The 19,091-nt window shown below is 38.9% G+C and overlaps 1 protein-coding gene and 1 long non-coding RNA gene across 13 annotated transcripts in view; one reads left to right on the forward strand and one right to left on the reverse strand.

Annotated features, from left to right (window-relative positions):
* The window catches only part of slmapa (sarcolemma associated protein a), a 62,974-nt gene extending 48,767 nt beyond the window's left edge, over positions 1-14,207 (reverse strand). For 4 of the 9 annotated variants that reach the window (XM_047346947.1, XM_047346945.1, XM_047346943.1 and 1 more), the window contains exon 1: positions 12,586-14,207. In XM_047346947.1, the coding sequence (XP_047202903.1) occupies positions 12,586-12,864 (279 nt within the window). In that variant the 5' untranslated portion in view covers positions 12,865-14,207. Of the gene's footprint in view, positions 1-9,072; positions 9,179-12,585 lie in introns of those variants that run through there. The other 5 variants (XM_047346950.1, XM_047346948.1, XM_047346949.1 and 2 more) reach the window with 2 other exon arrangements.
* Positions 8,847-17,077, forward strand: LOC124856489. 4 transcript variants are annotated; one of them, XR_007035354.1, is made up of 3 exons: positions 8,847-9,151; positions 16,383-16,528; positions 16,651-17,077. It is a non-coding gene; the product is annotated as an uncharacterized LOC124856489 (long non-coding RNA). The 4 variants fall into 4 exon arrangements; XR_007035352.1 differs by having other exon boundaries at positions 8,847-9,120; XR_007035351.1 differs by lacking the exon at positions 8,847-9,151 and adding an exon at positions 14,130-14,258.
* Positions 17,078-19,091: the final 2,014 nt, after the last annotated feature.

A 19,091-nucleotide genomic window follows, 5' to 3' on the forward strand; every position in this document is an offset into this window, starting at 1 on the left:
ATGCTTCCATCTGCTGAAAAGCTTTATGGAGATGAAGATTTCATTTTTCAGCACGACCTGGCACCTGCTCACAGTGCCAAAACCACTGGTAAATGGTTTACTGACCATGGTATCACTGTGCTCAATTGGCCTGCCAACTCTCCTGACCTGAACCCCATAGAGAATCTGTGGGATATTGTGAAGAGAACGTTGAGAGACTCAAGACCCAACACTCTGGATGAGCTAAAGGCCGCTATCGAAGCATCCTGGGCCTCCATTAGACCTCAGCAGTGCCACAGGCTGATTGCCTCCATGCCACGCCGCATTGAAGCAGTCATTTCTGCAAAAGGATTCCCGACCAAGTATTGAGTGCATAACTGTACATGATTATTTGAAGGTTGACGTTTTTTGTATTAAAAACACTTTTCTTTTATTGGTCGGATGAAATATGCTAATTTTGTGAGATAGGAATTTTGGGTTTTCATGAGCTGTATGCCAAAATCATCCGTATTAAGACAATAAAAGACCTGAAATATTTCAGTTAGTGTGCAATGAATCTAAAATATATGAATGTTAAATTTTCTTCATGACATTATGGAAAATAATGAACTTTATCACAATATGCTAATATTTTGAGAAGGACCTGTACTCTGGAAAAACAGTGTATGGATAAGGAAATTAGGTCATGCTAGTCTTAACATTACATTCATAGGTTGAAATCTGCACATAATACCAGCCCACAAAATTAGATTTCCTATTTTGTGGTGATAGATTTAATTTCTGTATTTCATATCTTTTAGCAGCTAATAAAAAAATCATCTATGCATGACAGCTTAGGTGTGCTGATAACATGTTTTATTTGTTTCATAGGAGGATTTATTCCAAGTCTGGCCTTGGAGAAGATGCATCAATGCAACATTCCTGGTTTAAATTTCCATTTCTTAAGTCTAACCTGTCAACTTTAATTCTGACATATTTAACAAGATGTCTTTTAATCTAAAATACAATTCTACAAGTTAAAAAAAAATAAATCTGCCACCAAAATAATCTGTCTATTTTTCACCAGGTTGCAGCACCTTGTCTCACTCAAAGCAATGTCAAAATAAAGAGCTTTTATAGAAAAAAACAGCCAAATAAAGTACAATATTTCCTACTTTACTAAACATAATAAAAGAGGCTGTTGCAGCGTAATCTGGGCGTGGGAAGTGCAGATACAGGTTATAAGAATAAACTGAATAAAAGTTTACTCTATGAAGAAGCAGAGAAAGCTTTGGAACAGGGCTGGAAAATACTTTAACTTTCTGATTGCAGTATTGTCGGTTTTTCATTCTGATAATAATACAATTAATGATAAAAAGTAATTTCTTGAGCTAAATCCGTTACTGTTTACAGTCAGAGCCTCAAAAACACAGATTGTACTGTAAAAATTTAACTTTTTGAATAAATAAGCTCACATATAAAAGAATGTAACTCAGTAAAACAGTAAAAACATGTTTAAGCAGCAGAAGATGCCGGCCATACCGTCAGTTTTTGGGGTTCATCAGTAAAACAGATCATCTTTCTTTCCCAAAATACGAGAAATGGTGCGATAATTGTCCATCCCTACTCCGCAGCGCTTCTACAAAATTATGTTTTTTGTTGTTATTAGAGATGATAAAATGGTTTTTAAAAGAAAATGGGACCACACATGTAACACACTGCAGTTTCTGGGACCAGTCCAAACTGGTTCCTGACCCAATAGGAACCACTGCAGGAAAGCAGCAGAGACAAACAAAACAACATAAACTGAGCCTAAATAAGTAAGTGTGCACGGCATGCTGTCTATTCTCAACAACACAACACTACTACTACTACTAACATAATGAACAAGTTCACAGTTAAAATACCAACATTTTGTGTGTTTATTCTAAATTGCTGTTATATTTATTTATGTCAGTAATTCTCCATCCTGGAAACCAAAGCAACTAAATCAGGAGTTGATACAGCCAAGCTGTAAAGTGGAAAGTCAAATGAACAAAGGAGCCATAAACCTCCTGTTGATAATTACTGACAGCATAATATAAAATGTTCTTCTAAGGGTGCATTATTAGGATTGGTCACAGCTAAGGACGGGCAATGAGGGACAAGATTGTCTCATTATATTATTAAATCATTTTGTCACACTAAAAGAAAAGAAGCGCATCACAACTGGTACAACAAACCTGTTTGTTTCACCCTGGCTGAGCAGAGAGCGAGGGATTGCTGCGGGTCAAACCCAGAGGAGAAAAGACGACAAAAAGCAGAGACTGATCCTGTTTAACACACGGGCGTCCATATGAAAAGGTCCACTATCCCTGCTCAAACTACTCATTTCTTGCTCAGGTTCCTCTGGTCACCACCTAAGATCCAGATCTGACCTCTAAGTTTACAGAAACCCTGATTTGAATTCATCTTAAATTAGCTTTTCCCATTCCATCAAATATTAGAAATGACAAGCTAACGGTATGACATCTGCAACCTTAAATTATAAACTAAAAATACAAAAGTAACAGAGAGACATGTGCCCTGAAAGTCTAAGACTTTGGCTAATGACAGGCAGAATAGATAAATCTTTGCTCTACTGGGCTGAGCGCTGATATGATAAACTGGAGCCTCTTTCCTCTACGAGTACAGGCTAAAGGAGAAATTAACTAACCTTATCATTGTGCTCTCTGAGTGACCATGGTTCATCAGCAGAAAGGAAGAACAACATTTTAATGCATGTTGAAAATGAAAGGACATCATTTATCCTCTTAATGTCAACAGCCGGCTGCCTCAGACTCAGGATTGAAGATAAATGACTCCATCCCAGTTCGTAACAATAATTCCCATGGAAAGTTCTTCTTACGGATAAGCTCAGACATGAGCTCAGACACCTCTAATTAAAATAATAAAATAAGCCTAATTAAAAGCTCTGTTTGTGCGATCATAGTAGATTGCTTTCCTATTTAAGTCACTGCTTTTTATTTAAAGTTGACATGACAAGACACGATGAAGCTGTGAGAGCTCTTACAGTTTTTACTGTTAGAGCTGGGGGGGGGGGGGCACACACGAGTCTCTGCATCGGAGCCGAGAGCCAGAAAGCAGAAGCCTGGACTTCTGCCATCTTTACCAAAGGAGGCTATTAGATGATACTGGCAAACAGAACCGGCGTTTATCAGTGGACATATTCCTGCAGCAGGGTGTTGTCGTGTGTGAATGCAGGCCCGGTTCTATTATCTGGTTCCAAAACAACCCTGCAACGAACACACTTCTGTATTTTACTCTCAAATGTTTATTTCTAAGCTTTAAAAAGACTTTTGGACCTGCAAAACATAAAAGAGTCGAGCATTTTTAAAATTGGGAACGATAATTTCAGTTAACAAGACAGATGCCAAAATAAAATAAAAAAATTGCTAAACTAACAGTAAAAATGTCACATCTTTAGGTTTAAGGCAGGAGTTAGCTACCTTCACAGTCTAAAGAGCAAACTGTCCCTCTGACGCTACTAAATAAAAAGTCTCTAGAACCATAAAACACCTACTATATAACTTTTATTTGGTTAAATAAATTACAATTTTAGTTTGATTTTTTAGGATTTAGACTTAAGCAGATCAAGGCAAGGGATAAAGATTTTAAGCAAAATGTTCCACATTCATGGAAAATGAAGGATATTAAAAACACAGTTTTTAATCCAACGACAAAGAAAATGACCAACCAAAAAAAACCTTGTTCCACAATCTGTTGTAAAAATACTTTAAATACCTTTTTTAATTAGCTTCATATTCAAAAACACTATTGAATTCAAAGCTACTCAGAGCCTCTATGAAGGGCCTAAGGAGCCACATGTGGCCCCAGAGCTGCCGAGGACAGACGCGGGTTTAAAGGGCCAACATTTTAACCAGCAGCTCATTCATTCTGGGAGGCTTCGTTCCAGTTGGCAGACTCTGACTTTTTACTGAGCTGCTTCCACAGCCTTCAAGGCCAGAAACCCTTTATAAGAGGTCCGTATCCTACTGCTCATTTCACCAAAAGAACCCAACACACTGCAAGGAAATTTGACTATTAACATAGGAATAATGTAACCTTACAGGTCGTTTTATTTTCACGTGGAGGACAAGTTGTTTCCTGTTCTTAAAAAGTGAGTAGAGGAAGACAGACGATGTCGACAGCATCGCCCTTCCTGTGTGAGGAAGTGTTGAAAAGTGTCAGGATGAGTTAAATCACCAGTTTTACCAGACAGGCTCACCTGTAGACTCCAGTGAAAAACAAATCAACATCAAAACCTGTTGATAAGTTCGTCTTTTCCAAGGTTCCCGAGATGCTTAAACTGATTCAGCCTCCTAAAATAAGCTCAGGTACAAAAAGAGCTGGAGTAAAGGAGACTTAGTAGTACATGAGCATTTAATCCCTACGAGCAATAATAATTAATGAGTTTAAGGCATGAATAAATGATGTTTGTCTGTTGAAGCATAAATAAAAACATCAGGGCTGGTCTAAAGAGACGACATGGTCTTTATCTGGAATTAAACAATTATATCCAGGAGGAATGGTTAATTATCTCAGGGCCTGAGATGAAAAACTATAACTTAATGAGAGTTAGTCACGCTGTGATAATAAATTAAAAGCTGACCGCATGGTTGAGATGATTATTTGTGCCGTTTCAACTATTTGGTTCTAGGACATCATCGATAAAGCTGTGTTTACATTTGAAAACATGACTGAATTAGGGCCGCACGATTCCAGGAAAATATTTCATTATGGTACTATTGCATATTGTGATTGTTTGACACTTTAAGTGTAACATCCTACCCAATATTGCATTCAAGCAGTCATTTGTGATATTGCACAAACTGATATTATGATGACAACAATTCAAGAAATTGTGCAGCTCTAGATCGAATGCAAATATTGTATACTGTTAAGCAGTACAGTTGAAGTCCATGGTGTACACTAAGTACTTACACAACTTAACAGTTCTTATTTCACATTAAATCGATTTACAATAAATGTCGTATCAAGGTGCTCTACCAGACAGATCAGCTGTGCAATAAACTGGAAACAATTTTTACAAAGATCATCTCCGTTCATGTATTCAGCAGCAGTTTCAGGTCGTTCTGCTTCATATTTTCTTCCTTTCTTTCATATTTGCTACAGGTTCTGATAAATTTGGCTCTACTGGGTTCTAAAGTTAACTCATTTTATTATTAGCTGCTAATTTCTGTACAACTGCACTGATCATTTCATACCCAATGAAACTCTCTGCTGCTGGACCTCCCTGCATCAGCTTTCCCCGCAGGGAGACAGAACCAGAACCGTCCCTTATTACTGTTAGCTTAGTTTTACCACTTTGCTGTTGCAGACCCAAGGCTTTACTGGTCTGTTTAAACCCTTCTCACACATCACAGCATCGGTCCTAAAGAAGCTTCAACAGGGTTGCAGTGTTACTCAGCTGAGGGTTGCCTTGAGTTTTTTCCTTTATTCTACTTCATAGGCCTTCAAACAACATTTCTGCATTGTCAAATAAAGAGGGTTTAAGAGGCTCTTCTCTGGATGCGTTTACCGTGTTTCCAGCAGCAGGTCACAGTTTTTCCCAAGGTTCCTAAACATTTTTCCAGTAAAATGTTTACAAAGTCAATCCTTTCTGTTCCATCTAAAATATAAAACACTTAAACTGACTATAAATTTATGGCAGATATTTCTACAGTGGGCAGGTTATGAATATGGAACCTGGGAAAAACAGAAACGGAGGGAGGAAGAAAAGAAAATAAGCAAGTAAAAAAATTGTTTTCAAAGTTGCACAGGACTGAAAAAAATGGTAAAAAGCTGCAAACCAACCATAAAATATAACAGTAATGTGTTGTACTGCTGGTGTAGTTTTTCTAGCACTGAGTACATGCAAGCACAGCATCAAAGCCAAAGGCTGTCAGGGTGGTCTTCCTGCCAACACTGTCCTGTTCCCTCTCATGTACACCGATGGGAATAATGATGGAGAACCAACTGCCTGCCTACACTGGTAGGAGGTTTATATCCAGGCTGAATACTGGTGCTGGAAATGCTCTTCACCGGCTGCCTCTAGAGGCACTTTTAATCACAAACAAATTACCCATGATGCAGCATTAAAACCTTACCCTGGTCCGATTAAAAGTCTCTGAATGCTGAAAATGTGGGTTTAAATCATGCTGTTTAGAAGCTGCAACAGCAGCAGGAACTGCCGACCTTCATGCAAGATAAAAACATTTAACAACATAATTCAAAATTTTCTGAGCCATCGGTCTTTATCCTTAATTCATCCTCAGTGAGTTTGTGCTTGCATACATTAAAATCCCAGGGAGTGGTGAACCAGCTCCTTTCAGAGTAAAACTATGTACACCCAAGGCCAACAACAATCAAATGAGTCATCTATTGTTAGGAGTGTGTATGTATGGGTTTATTGTTCGTCCTCATTAGACCGACTCAAGTAGACAGACAATAATGTGATCTCTAACCCAGCACAAACAGCGCCTGATGTGCCTCAGACAAAATAACCAGGAAAATATGGTTTAATAGGCAGAGTTATGAGCGCCAGTCTTCACACCTACTCACTTTAACATCAATCTATGTTTCCCTTTTAATGAGCATGGTTATAGAGCACCTTTTAACACCACAAAATCCGATTCGTTAACGAGTTAAAAATTTGGTACAGCTGGTTTATCGGCCAGCTGTGAAGAAACGTTTTACTGAAATGCAGGTTGGTCATTGGATGACCCAGACTGAACCTGTTCCACCTTAGCTTAGATTTATCTGGTATTGTGACACAAAACTCTAATTTTTCTAATGAAAATCAATAAATCCAATGACTGGGAGGCTAACAGTTCATTATTGGCATTGGGGGAGGCTGTTTTGATACGTGTTCTGTTGACAGACTGTTTACCAGGAGCTGCTTGCCAAATTGTACATGTGTTAAACATTTTTGCAGAACTTCTGCAGCATATCTACAGAACATTCACAGACTAAAATTACCCTAAATGTTAATAAATTCAGCCAACTTTAAACCTTAAAATGAAAAGGACTACTTCCCCGCTCATCACCCACCGCTGTGCGTTACCCACTACAGGCGTTAAGTTAGAGTTACTCTTGTTCACATTAAAACCATCAAACCTTTTCAAACATTTTATTTAATAATTGTAAATTGAAATCTTCTGGCTTTATTTTCACTTCTCAGCAGCCGTTTCTGTAGAAGTGAATAAATCTGAAACTGGGCAGATTCTGAGGTGATTTTACGGAGGTTTACCAGGTTTAAAACAGAGGATTATCCAGAAGAATAATCCATCTCCAACACTGCTTCATCTTATAGGTGTTAAAAGTTGTAACCACCGGTTCACATGACAGTACGGTACAAAAAAGGAAGCGTCATTTACCAATTCCCTTTTACATACAATTGTCAGTTGCTGTAATGTCAACTAGGCCAGCAATTTAGGATTATTTTGATAATCAATTAATCTGTCGATTATTTTTTGATTAATCAATTAGTAATCAGATAGCAAAAAGGGCTTAATAGGAGATTTTTTACAGAATTTTAACCAAGTGAAGCTAAAACTATGTCCCTTGAGGACTTCTGGATGGAGCATATTTACAACAAATGTTTTTCATCTTAAATGCAAAATAAAATAAATATTTTGCACAATTTTGGCCCAATTACTGCCCCAAGTGGGCTGTTCTTTCAGCAAATGGCATGATTTAGTCTGTAGAGTCAGTTAACGAATATTCGATTACTAATTTAGTTGACAATTATTTCAATAATAGATTAATCAGATTTTTTCAGCCCTTATGTCAACATAAAGAAAATAATTAATCTACAACAACAACCACAGATTGAAGGGAAGCTTTGTGTTCTGCAGACATGAAGCCTGTGGACTCTTTGTTTTTGTTTAGATTGTCGGACCTACTACACACAGTGCTGACGTGACAACTACGTGGTACTGAAAGATAAACCGGGTCTGATCTGGTCAACTAGCACGTGTTGAGTTCACTCGAGGGTTGGATGAATGGATATGTAGGAGCCGTATTCCAGAGATCTTCACAGAGACTCCAACAAGTTACTACTTGTTCAGGCTTTCTTCTGACAAGCTGTGAGAAGCTGATTAACACGAAAGTTGATTTCTGGTAGCTGCTGACAATGCACGGCAGAATGACTCAACTTTCAGGACACTCCCGAAACCCTTTAAGCCGTTCTCCGATCAGATCAGATAGAGGACTTGTAGCTAGGACCTGGCCTGACATAAACATAGTTGTTCGGTAAACAATTTACGTCTGCTCACTATGCATTTCCTTGAGGATAAGGTACTTTTCAATCGAAGGTCATTTTCTTTCAAAGTCACGGAGGATGGATTATGAAACAGTTCGGACATCTTTAGTGACTGCTGCACTGTGTCAGTGAGACGTCTGATTTGCAACATCTCACCTCCTCTACCTCAGAGCTTCTCAAACTGGAGCTCCTGTGTCTCCAGCCTCAAGACAAAAGTATCCAGGTCTGATCTTACCATGCTGGCTGCTGCTGTTCAAAATACATGTTTAGTTTTCTCCAAAGATCTTTCAAACATTCATAACAGCAGCTGTTCTCACAACAGTCAGTCCACAGTAGCGAGTTAAAGCTTTAGTCTCTTTTAGGAGTTCTGGTATCAGGATAGGGTCCACTTGAAAGCACAGTCGCATGTAAAGTCAATGCAGCAGCCAAGCAAACGTGACTGAATCAGACAGATATGCTGACCATATTTTACTGTCCACTCCTAAAATTAGACAGTTGGTTACCCTGGGCAACCGCCGTTCAGTCACATTTAAGGTAGAAGTCACCTTTAAAACCATCCTGACAGAATCACAACAGGCAGTCAACTAGTCATACAAAACCAGCCATATTCATCTCTCTTCAATGCACATCATAGACAAAAACTGACCACTAAGACGCAAAAAAACAAGTAAAATGTCAAGTATTTGACTCAATTTTACAATTCAATTTTATCTTTCCGCTTTTGGTTTTATGCTAATCCAGACGGAAACGGGAAAAGTTTGAACTACAACAATGGATGACTTGTATTCAATTGAAAACTGCAGACTCACTTAACGAAGCCTTTTCTTCTTATCACAAGAGGAACCTGCGGTGGTGAGGTACTGGTTACGCAAGTAGAGACTGCATCGTGTAAGAACGCACACTGTTTCTGTTACCACAGTCATTTTCATCATTGAAATGTTGAGCATTTTAAATTTGTGAATTATTCCTATGATACAACAACAACAAACAAATTCAAAGCCACACTCTTGCATGGAGTTCACATTCAGTCTGTGAAAATGAAGTCCAAGAGCAAACAGAGGGAAGCATAGGGCGGTTTATGCAAACCCAAAAGGTTTATTTGCAGTGCACCTGAAGAAAACTAATTGTTATATCACTAACAATGTATGCATTATTAATATTTGTTCAAAAAGGACAGCTTGTAGAGCAATCATTTGTAGGCTATTATTATCCAAGTCCCTTGCATCCACAGTCTACATACAATTATAAATCTGGCCAATCGAAGGACTTTACGCTCCTTAGTTTATCATGTAACCCTTTATGACCTAACATAGAACAAGTTCGCCAGAGCACATTTTAACAATTGTACATGCCATTTTTTGGAACATTTCAATTTGTTATACATTAATACAACTTACATCCTAAATTTTAATATTTTGTATATAATAACTCCATATTAACTAAGTAAATTGCTAAAAAGTGCAATTAACCACCAGAAAAATTAAAATTGTTTTTTTTTTTTGCACATATTTTCCTAAATACAGAAATATCATAGCTGTATCCCTCAAAAATTGCTATATAGAAAAGTTGCACAAAACATTTTCAAACCACAGGAAGTTTATTTGGAGTGTGTTCATAACTTCATTTTTGAAATACACTCGTTTTTATGAACAGAGACCAAAACGAATATAAAATGTACATTGTGAACAGTTTGAGAAAAGATATGTACATCAAAATAAACTATTTACTGAAGTGTAATTAAATCTCTAAGTGTGCCAGATACCTATGAGCACACATATATGTTCATAAGCCCATCTTCAAACAATAAAAAGTGCAAAACAAAAACGAAAATTAAAGTGTAAGTGCTAGCGAAGTTAACCGCGAAAAAACTACAACTTCTGGGAAAAGAAAGACCACTCCCAGGAAAAAAACACCCAGGAAATGACATCACTTCCGGTTGTTGCGGGCATTGGTGTGAAAGAAAACCATGTGATAGTTCATCCACCAATGTCATCACGCAAATTCCTATGTAGGAAGTACACTTTGGTCTTTTTGCGATTTTTTTACTGGATTTCTGCATCAGTTTCTGAGAAATAAGAACCGGGCTCTGGGACACGTGGTGAGTAGAATATTTAAGTTGAACTTTCCAGTTTCATTTGTAAAAAAAAAAGTATTGTTCTAGCTTATTTGGTCGCAATTCTACAGGCGTTTAAAAATAGATATGCAAATGGAAGCGCCGGCGCTGCCGCCGGTCATAAAGGGTTAACGGACGTCTGAGATGCTAAAGCACACTGAGAATGATGGGGACATTATGACCGAGAGGAAACCATGGAGGGAAAAATGTAGGCTAATCACAACTGATACGTTCATCAGCGTATTCAACAATATCGCAAAAATTCAAGCATGTTTATTCTAATATTGCTCTGTGTTTTCTCCACTGATTTGACAAAACATGTCCAACTCTTTAATATACCTTCAGATGACTCTAAACTTCTGAGGCTTGGAAAACAGCAGTGAAGCAGAGGCCAACGGATGCTGGAGTTTAACAGACAGATTTCTACACAAACACTGAACTACTTGGCATCCAGTTGGCTTCATATGTTGCAGATTCCCAATAATATCTTCCAAAGACCCAAACTTTCCAGAAACTTTGATTTATTTCTCTAGAAGCCAATGCAAAGGGAATCTGACCCAGCTGTTGACTTCTCAACAAACATACGGTTGTTGCATTTATTTAGCTTTCAAATCCTTATGAGGTCTGGCATTTAATGGATTTATAGGACAAAGCGAAACAAAAAGAAACCAAGAAATAAAGGACAAAGCTACCCTGTTGGACATGCACTAAGAATGCTGCAGATCACAGTGCCTTACCCTCACTGAACACATGCTTACTTTAATGCGTCATAAATTAACTGACATTGGGTGGATTGCATATGACTAAAGAAGTCTCTGTAGAGAGCATACCATGGCATACACTCAATCATTAACAGCCAGGCAGCGTCCAGCTTCACTTCGCTGAGACTGAGCTACATTAACACCCAAAACATAGACAATGTCCTTTTCTCAACAAGGAATAACCTACAGAAAAAACCCTCTTATTTAAACATAGAACATTAGGATGCTGTCAGAAGATAAATACTAATCCACACAAGTCCTGATAGAAGACGTTTATCCAAACTTTACTACATAATTATTGAGTCCAATTAATTCATGGTGCTGGTATTTGTATGAATATATGTGTGCGTTTATCCCAGAAGAGAGGAAAGGATGATGCTTCTCGTGTCGTTATAAATAACAGATGCTTTATGCACACACACAAACACACGCGGGGTATCTGAAAGTCTCTGCATGCTGTAGAGCAGGGTAATCCTGGTGCCGTCTCAACCTGATTAACTAGATCTTCAATGAAACCATGGACACAACTGACTCTGCATCGCAAAGATTTCAATTCTCAATCTGTGGATTTTAAACTGTAACATGTCAGTTCAGCAGAGAAACATTAATACCGTCCCTGAAGAAACCACTAAATGGATTTTTCTAAATCAGGACTAAATTTTGATTTCAAAATCAGGCTGCTGATGTGTTACAGGAAACAAAATACTTTCGGACTCTTATTAAGCAAACCTACATCAAAAAACAAAAAAAAGACATTTTATTCATTTACTTTTAAAACTCCCAAAAAAAAATTTATTTTGAATTTTCTAAATAATTATTTAGTTAAATGTTCCAAAAACAGAGAGCCATGATTAAAGAAGATTAAATCTGGTAAAATATTTATAACAAAACTTCACACCAGCTCAGTTAAATCAGCCTTACTTAATCAATTAGGATCTTAAGCAGCATTTGGGAGGTGCAGTTTACATGGTTAGAGGGCAGCTCAGGTCTGAATGTATTCATTTAAATCCCCAGCATCATGATTGTTAAAGTAGAGTGGAATTAGAAAACAGGACAACTATCGTATTCTTCAGCAAGTTCTAAGACTCGGGGGAACCTCATAAATCCAGTTAGTCCTGTATGGGCCGGTTGTCCAGGTAAGTCACATGTTTAAATTCACACATCATGACTACAAAGTTTGACTCAAGTGTAGCCTGTTAAATCGGGGTATGATGGATACTTGTCTTCAAGCAGAAAACCAGTAATCATAGTAAACTTCAGCACTCAGACAGCAGCAGAGTTCAGCTGAAATTCACCATCCTGTGCAAGGGAGTTTTACCAAATCACCAACAAGTAGAGCTACTAAATCAATAACAGATTTTCAGAAAAACAAAACATTCATGGGAAAGTGACTAAGGTTCAGTTTTGTTATTCATGGGTTGAAAATGCTCGTATCACACGTCTCTTACCTTCCCCGTCTTGTGGTCGAACCATACAAGAGCATGATTCCTGGACAGCACCTTGCAGTCAAATGTGGCGTTGTTCTGGGCCGGTCGGCACCGAGCCACCGACCTACCAATTTTGACCGGCTCATCCAGGTACACATGCCGCTCCTGGAATGGGTGCGAGTTGGGTCGGCAGGTGAACACGGCCAGTGCTGAAGGCATTGATTTTGACTTCAGTGTGTTACTCCAACCAGACACAATGGACAGGTTTTCTTGATCCAGATTGGCAGGGTTTTGGTGCATTCCCTAAAGAATAATCTACACTAGTTGTGGGCTGTATGCAGGCAGATCTCCAAGTTCTGTAATCTTCTAGGCACTAACTGATAAGCATTGTCCACTGCACAATGTCAGGACTGCACTTTGACTCAACTAGACTGCCCCTTGTTTGAGAAAAAGGAAAATAAAAAACCAACCCAACAGGTATAAAAAGACAAGACATTCCTTTTTAATGGCTCCCCACTAAAGCTACACAACGACACTTAAATCTGACAGCAAACACTATGTACAGACCAAGGTGCCATTTGTCAAGACATACATGACTGATTATAGCACTGACAGTCTGGCAAACAGCCCCCCACGTCCATCAAACTATTCAAGGGGTGGAACTGGGAAGTTTAACCAGTCTGACGCCAAACCAGATCTGTCGTCGAACAATACAGCAAAAGCTCATCCAAATAAATTAATCAACCCGTTTATTCCCTTCATTTATTGAACTATTGCGCCTTTTTTGAGCTGTGTTGCGTTTACCTGCAGCTAACAAGGCAACACCAGCCGGTCTACGCGCACTTTAATTAAGTGTCATCTGCATTACGTTTGTCTAAACGGCTCATGATAATCGGGGTGACCTTGTTACCCTGATACAGGGAACCTTATCTTAGCACCTAACGTCGGCTCACCGCTCCCTTCAGAGAGCACCTATGAGACCGCTAACGACACCTAGCAGAACAGGGAAGCCATAAACATCCCCTAGCTCAGTTAAAGCAATTCACTGTCCACACAGTGGGGATTTGGGCCTCAAAACACTCGGTCGGCAATAATCGGGATATTGGCGAGTCGTCTTGTACAATTAAAGTGCGAATCGCTAACTCTCGGCCAACGAGTCTTGCGTTGGACCAGCTAGGCTATGCTACGCTATGCTAATGAGTACTTACAAAGTTATCATTCAGCTCCTCAAATGTTTTCTCCCAACCCTTCTCAACCAGTTCGCTTACCGAGTGGAAGCGATATGCCATACCTGTCTACCGTAGCAAATAAAGCCAGCAAGCCAAGACGTCATTGGCTACAAACAGAGTCCCGCACCGCAAACGCTAGTCCAAAGGCGAGCTAGCTCGCTAGCAGCTAGCCGGCTAACTGACAGTCGGATCGGAGACGCGGAAAAATCTGAGGAGTTTCTTCTTCACTGCGGCTCCCCGCGCATCACACTGTTGTTGTGTTTCGGGGAAACCTCGCTGGAGGATATCAGTTGCGCTGTCGTCATCTGTTGAGTCCCAATCGTGTTTGCCGGGGTGGGGTTGTGTTAAAGCTGTTGGCTTCCAGCAGTTTTCTGGAGAGAATGTAGTAGAAGTTGTCCTCCTCCGCAAGTCCCAGCCGCCATACTGGAAGTAGAGAGCAGACAGGCGTGATGCGTTCACTGCCCAGTAAGATTAACCCAACTCTCTGGTTATCTCATTACACCCAGTGGATGAAAGTAGATAGATAGATAGATAGATACAGGTCCTTCTCAAAAAATTAGCATATTGTGATAAAGTTCATTATTTTCCATAATGTCATGATGAAAATTTAACATTCATATATTTTAGATTTATTGCACACTAACTGAAATATTTCAGGTCTTTTATTGTCTTAATACGGATGATTTTGGCATACAGCTCATGAAAACCCAAAATTCCTATCTCACAAAATTAGCATATCATTAAAAGGGTCTCTAAACGAGCTATGAACCTAATCATCTGAATCAACAAGTTAACTCTAAACACCTGCAAAAGATTCCTGAGGCCTTTAAAACTCCCAGCCTGGTTCATCACTCAAAACCCCAATCATGGGTAAGACTGCCGACCTGACTGCTGTCCAGAAGGCCACTATTGACACCCTCAAGCAAGAGGGTAAGACACAGAAAGACATTTCTGAACGAATAGGCTGTTCCCAGAGTGCTGTATCAAGGCACCTCAGTGGGAAGTCTGTGGGAAGGAAAAAGTGTGGCAGAAAACGCTGCACAACGAGAAGAGGTGACCGGACCCTGAGGAAGATTGTGGAGAAGGGCCGATTCCAGACCTTGGGGGACCTGCGGAAGCAGTGGACTGAGTCTGGAGTAGAAACATCCAGAGCCACCGTGCACAGGCGTGAGCAGGAAATGGGCTACAGGTGCCGCATTCCCCAGACCTGGGCTACAGAGAAGCAGCACTGGACTGTTGCTCAGTGGTCCAAAGTACTTTTTTCAGATGAAAGCAAATTCTGCATGTCATTCGGAAATCAAGGTGCCAGAGTCTGGAGGAAGACTGGAGAGAAGGAAATGCCAAAATGCCAGAAGTCCAGTGTCAAGTACCCACAGTCAGTGATGGTCTGGGGTGCCGTGTCATCTGCTGGTGTTGGTCCACTGTGTTTTATCAAGGGCAGGGTCAATGCAGCTAGCTATCAGGAGATTTTGGAGCACTTCATGTTTCCATCTGCTGAAAAGCTTTATGGAGATGAAGATTTCATTTTTCAGCACGACCTGGCACCTGCTCACAGTGCCAAAACCACTGGTAAATGGTTTACTGACCATGGTATCACTGTGCTCAATTGGCCTGCCAACTCTCCTGACCTGAACCCCATAGAGAATCTGTGGGATATTGTGAAGAGAACGTTGAGAGACTCAAGACCCAACACTCTGGATGAGCTAAAGGCCGCTATCGAAGCATCCTGGGCCTCCATAAGACCTCAGCAGTGCCACAGGCTGATTGCCTCCATGCCACGCCGCATTGAAGCAGTCATTTCTGCCAAAGGATTCCCGACCAAGTATTGAGTGCATAACTGTACATAATTATTTGAAGGTTGACGTTTTTTGTATTAAAAACACTTTTCTTTTATTGGTCGGATGAAATATGCTAATTTTGTGAGATAGGAATTTTGGGTTTTCATGAGCTGTATGCCATAATCATCCGTATTAAGACAATAAAAGACCTGAAATATTTCAGTTAGTGTGCAATGAATCTAAAATATATGAATATTAAATTTTCATCATTACATTATGGAAAATAATGAACTTTATCACAATATGCTAATTTTTTGAGAAGGACCTGTAGATAGATAGATAGATAGATAGAAGCCAGCTGACAATTTTTTCAGTTGAAACAACAAACAAAAATAAATAAACCAAAAAGCCCCGCACACTCTCTCTTTTAGCTACAGACTAATTAGCATATGGAGACATCCGTCTTAACTGCTATTTCCTAAATGTTAAAAGCCTTTATTTATTAATTAATTTTTTAAGTTGTTTTTATCTAGTGACTATAGTTTTGAGCTGTATTTTACCACACCAGAATGTTCACCTGATGAATAAAAGTGTTCTTTATATTTTTTATTTATCTTGTACTGAAAATCCTTCAGTAGTCTTAGTATTTGGCAAGTGGTTGTATATGTTACTCTTTATAGCAGATTCTGTGTATTCTTTACTGAGAATGCTGCATTAAATGTTAGGGTTGGAATCTAATACACCGCTACACAATAATGAGACCAAATTACAATTTATAATACAAGGCTTCATCTGTGTTATTGTTTATTAGGAAGTGGGAAATCATGGGGGAAAAGGACAGCGTGGAGGAGATCAGATTCTGCTTATGGCTCAAACACGTCCCTGTTGTTCGCTGGTGAGCTGAACCCTGAGACTAAATCAATACTGGATGAGACAGTAAAACACCCACGCCACACTGTAATAATCTCCCTTACTTTTACTTAATTCAGCCTTCTTTTATTGAGATATTACGAAATTACTCAGAAATACATGACAGCATCTTTTACCATTGAAACAACACATTTTAAACTTTTTGTAAGGTTTTTGTGGCACTAGTGGCCTTCATCCATACCTGGAGAGGAAGGAGGACAGAGGGAGAAGGGGAAGACATCCAGCAAATTGAACCAGGAAGTACTGCGTTGAGGACTGTAGCCTCTGCACATGGTGCGCCTGCTCTGTTACTGGGTCCTGTGGTCACCTCGACTTCTTCTATTGGCATAAATGCTCAACATGTGAGCCAAAGCATGAGCATATTGCCTTTATTACTGAGAACTGACCAATGATGGTCTGTAAATTAGACAGGTGATTTATTCAAGAGATTCAAATAAAACCTTTTGGTTTGTTTTGTGTTTTTAAAGAATAAATGTTTTATGTACTAGAATTTGGAAAATTGCTTTCACAATCTTTAATAGGCACAGACATCTATTGAGTCTGTTTATGTTACTGATTTTAATTAAGGAATAAAAGTTGCTGATGTTGATGCTTATTTTGTTTTATTCATATTTTTCTCCTTTTAATTACATTTTTCTCATCACTTCCTTTATAACACCATTTTCTTCTTTGATTTATTATTATTAGTAAGAAGAAGCAGACTAATAATTTGGCACTAATGTGTTTCTGGTTAAGTTTAGACTTCACAGTTTTAGTGTTGCATTAACTTTTTCTTGGTCTGCTAGTTTCTAAACACCAATGTGTTTGCAATAATCAAAAAGCTTAAAAATAGAAAGACAGATTATATTTCAGTTTTAAAAAATAGAAATTTTCTGTGTTCAACATAATGACATGGTTTAAGGGGTGGCCTGGACTCTGGATGTTCCTGTCATAACAATCAGGAACAAATCTCTAAAAGTATGTCGTTCAGCAAGTCTGAGACTGGTATCTTTTCATGTTCAGATCCCACAAAGATAAATGTCAGCACACGTTCTGTGATGAAAACAGTTAAACACACAGAGCAACAGTGTAAATGATTCGATTTGCAAGGAGCTGGCAAGGCTTACATTGGCACCAGAGGGCACAAGTGGTGGCCTCAGGAATAAAGGCACGAGTGTCCAACTCTCAGTGAGAGCAATGAGTGAAGACCCGATGGTCATATCATGTAACTGCCCAGTACCTACTACAGTACAAACTCTTAAAATATCACTGTGCACAAGAACATGTGTCCTAGTGGCCTTAGTACAGATGCAGAGTCCGCTTCAGACTGATTATTAGATCACTCCTGAAACACCAGCATAAAGAAGAACAAAGCAGCTGTCAAAAATCTGACATCCCAGCTGGTTCCTTTTCTGATGCCTGCCAGTTTAATTGTCACCTGTTCCAGGACCAGGTCTTTGACAGACCTGGTCCTGTTCTCTGCAGCTCTTCCCAGGCCTCCTGCAGAGCAACCAGAGGGACCAGCTGTCACTGTGCCAACAGTCTGGCAATTACTGGAGATTTGCCAGCATCTTACTGTGTTTTATCTTCTTATAGTTCAGCTGGACATCACTCAGTATGTGTGTTACTTACAAAACACAACAGGATATATTCTACATGTATAAGTGTCTATTTAAGCAGAAACTGGAAAAATTGGACAACAGAAAAAAATAAAATGTGCTCAAGAATTTAGGGTCATATGATGTTTCTCCTAGATAAAGGAAGACATATTAAAGTCACTATGATAAAAGGACAAAAATAAACAGGGGAGAAATGTAATTGTGCAAATTACAAAAATTTGTATATTGCAGTTCTTCCATATGTATAATGTGAGTTAAGAGGTAAAATGGAATAAAAAGTAAGAAGTTTGACAAATAGAAGCCTGTAGCTTCTGCTGAACATGAGATTTCAGATCTGTTCAATGCTATTTAAAAAAGAATAACTTCAGCGGCTTTTTTTGTTTTTGTTTCTTAATGGAGTAAGAAAATAAATATTTAGCTATTTAAATGTGCAACTAAATTCTCCACTGATAACATGATGTGATAGGATGTAAACAGGGAGAACTAATCTATATCAGTCTTAAGGAACATTAATCTTTCTAACAACAATTGTTTTAGGTATTTTTGTTAATTTCACAATTTATTTTTGTTGTGCTTTGAATTATGGCAAAATGTGAAAAATAAGTGTACACCATGCACTATGTTGGTTATATTGGTTCTCAGTTGGAGACAGATTTAAATCATGTAAACTGTTATTGTTTGCTCAGTATAAATTGTGTTTTATGTCATGACAGAAGAGGGTGGGAGTCTCTCTTCATTTTGTTTCATCCATCTGTTGCTCAGTGAAGGATCTATCAAAGGATTTGGATAAAGCTGATTTACTGCTTTGGTCCTGACTCAGACCGACACTCAAACTGAACAAGTGATTCATTCAATTATGGGGCTTACTCTGCACTCTAGATTTGGAGTAGAGCAATGTACACACTGCCTTACAAAAGTAATCCATTTTCTCACGTTCCAACCACTAAGATAGACTAACACAAAGTAGTGCATAATTGTGAAGTGGTAGGAAA

Source organism: Girardinichthys multiradiatus, chromosome 20, assembly GCF_021462225.1.
Source record: "Girardinichthys multiradiatus isolate DD_20200921_A chromosome 20, DD_fGirMul_XY1, whole genome shotgun sequence".
Classification (NCBI taxonomy): domain Eukaryota; kingdom Metazoa; phylum Chordata; class Actinopteri; order Cyprinodontiformes; family Goodeidae; genus Girardinichthys; species Girardinichthys multiradiatus.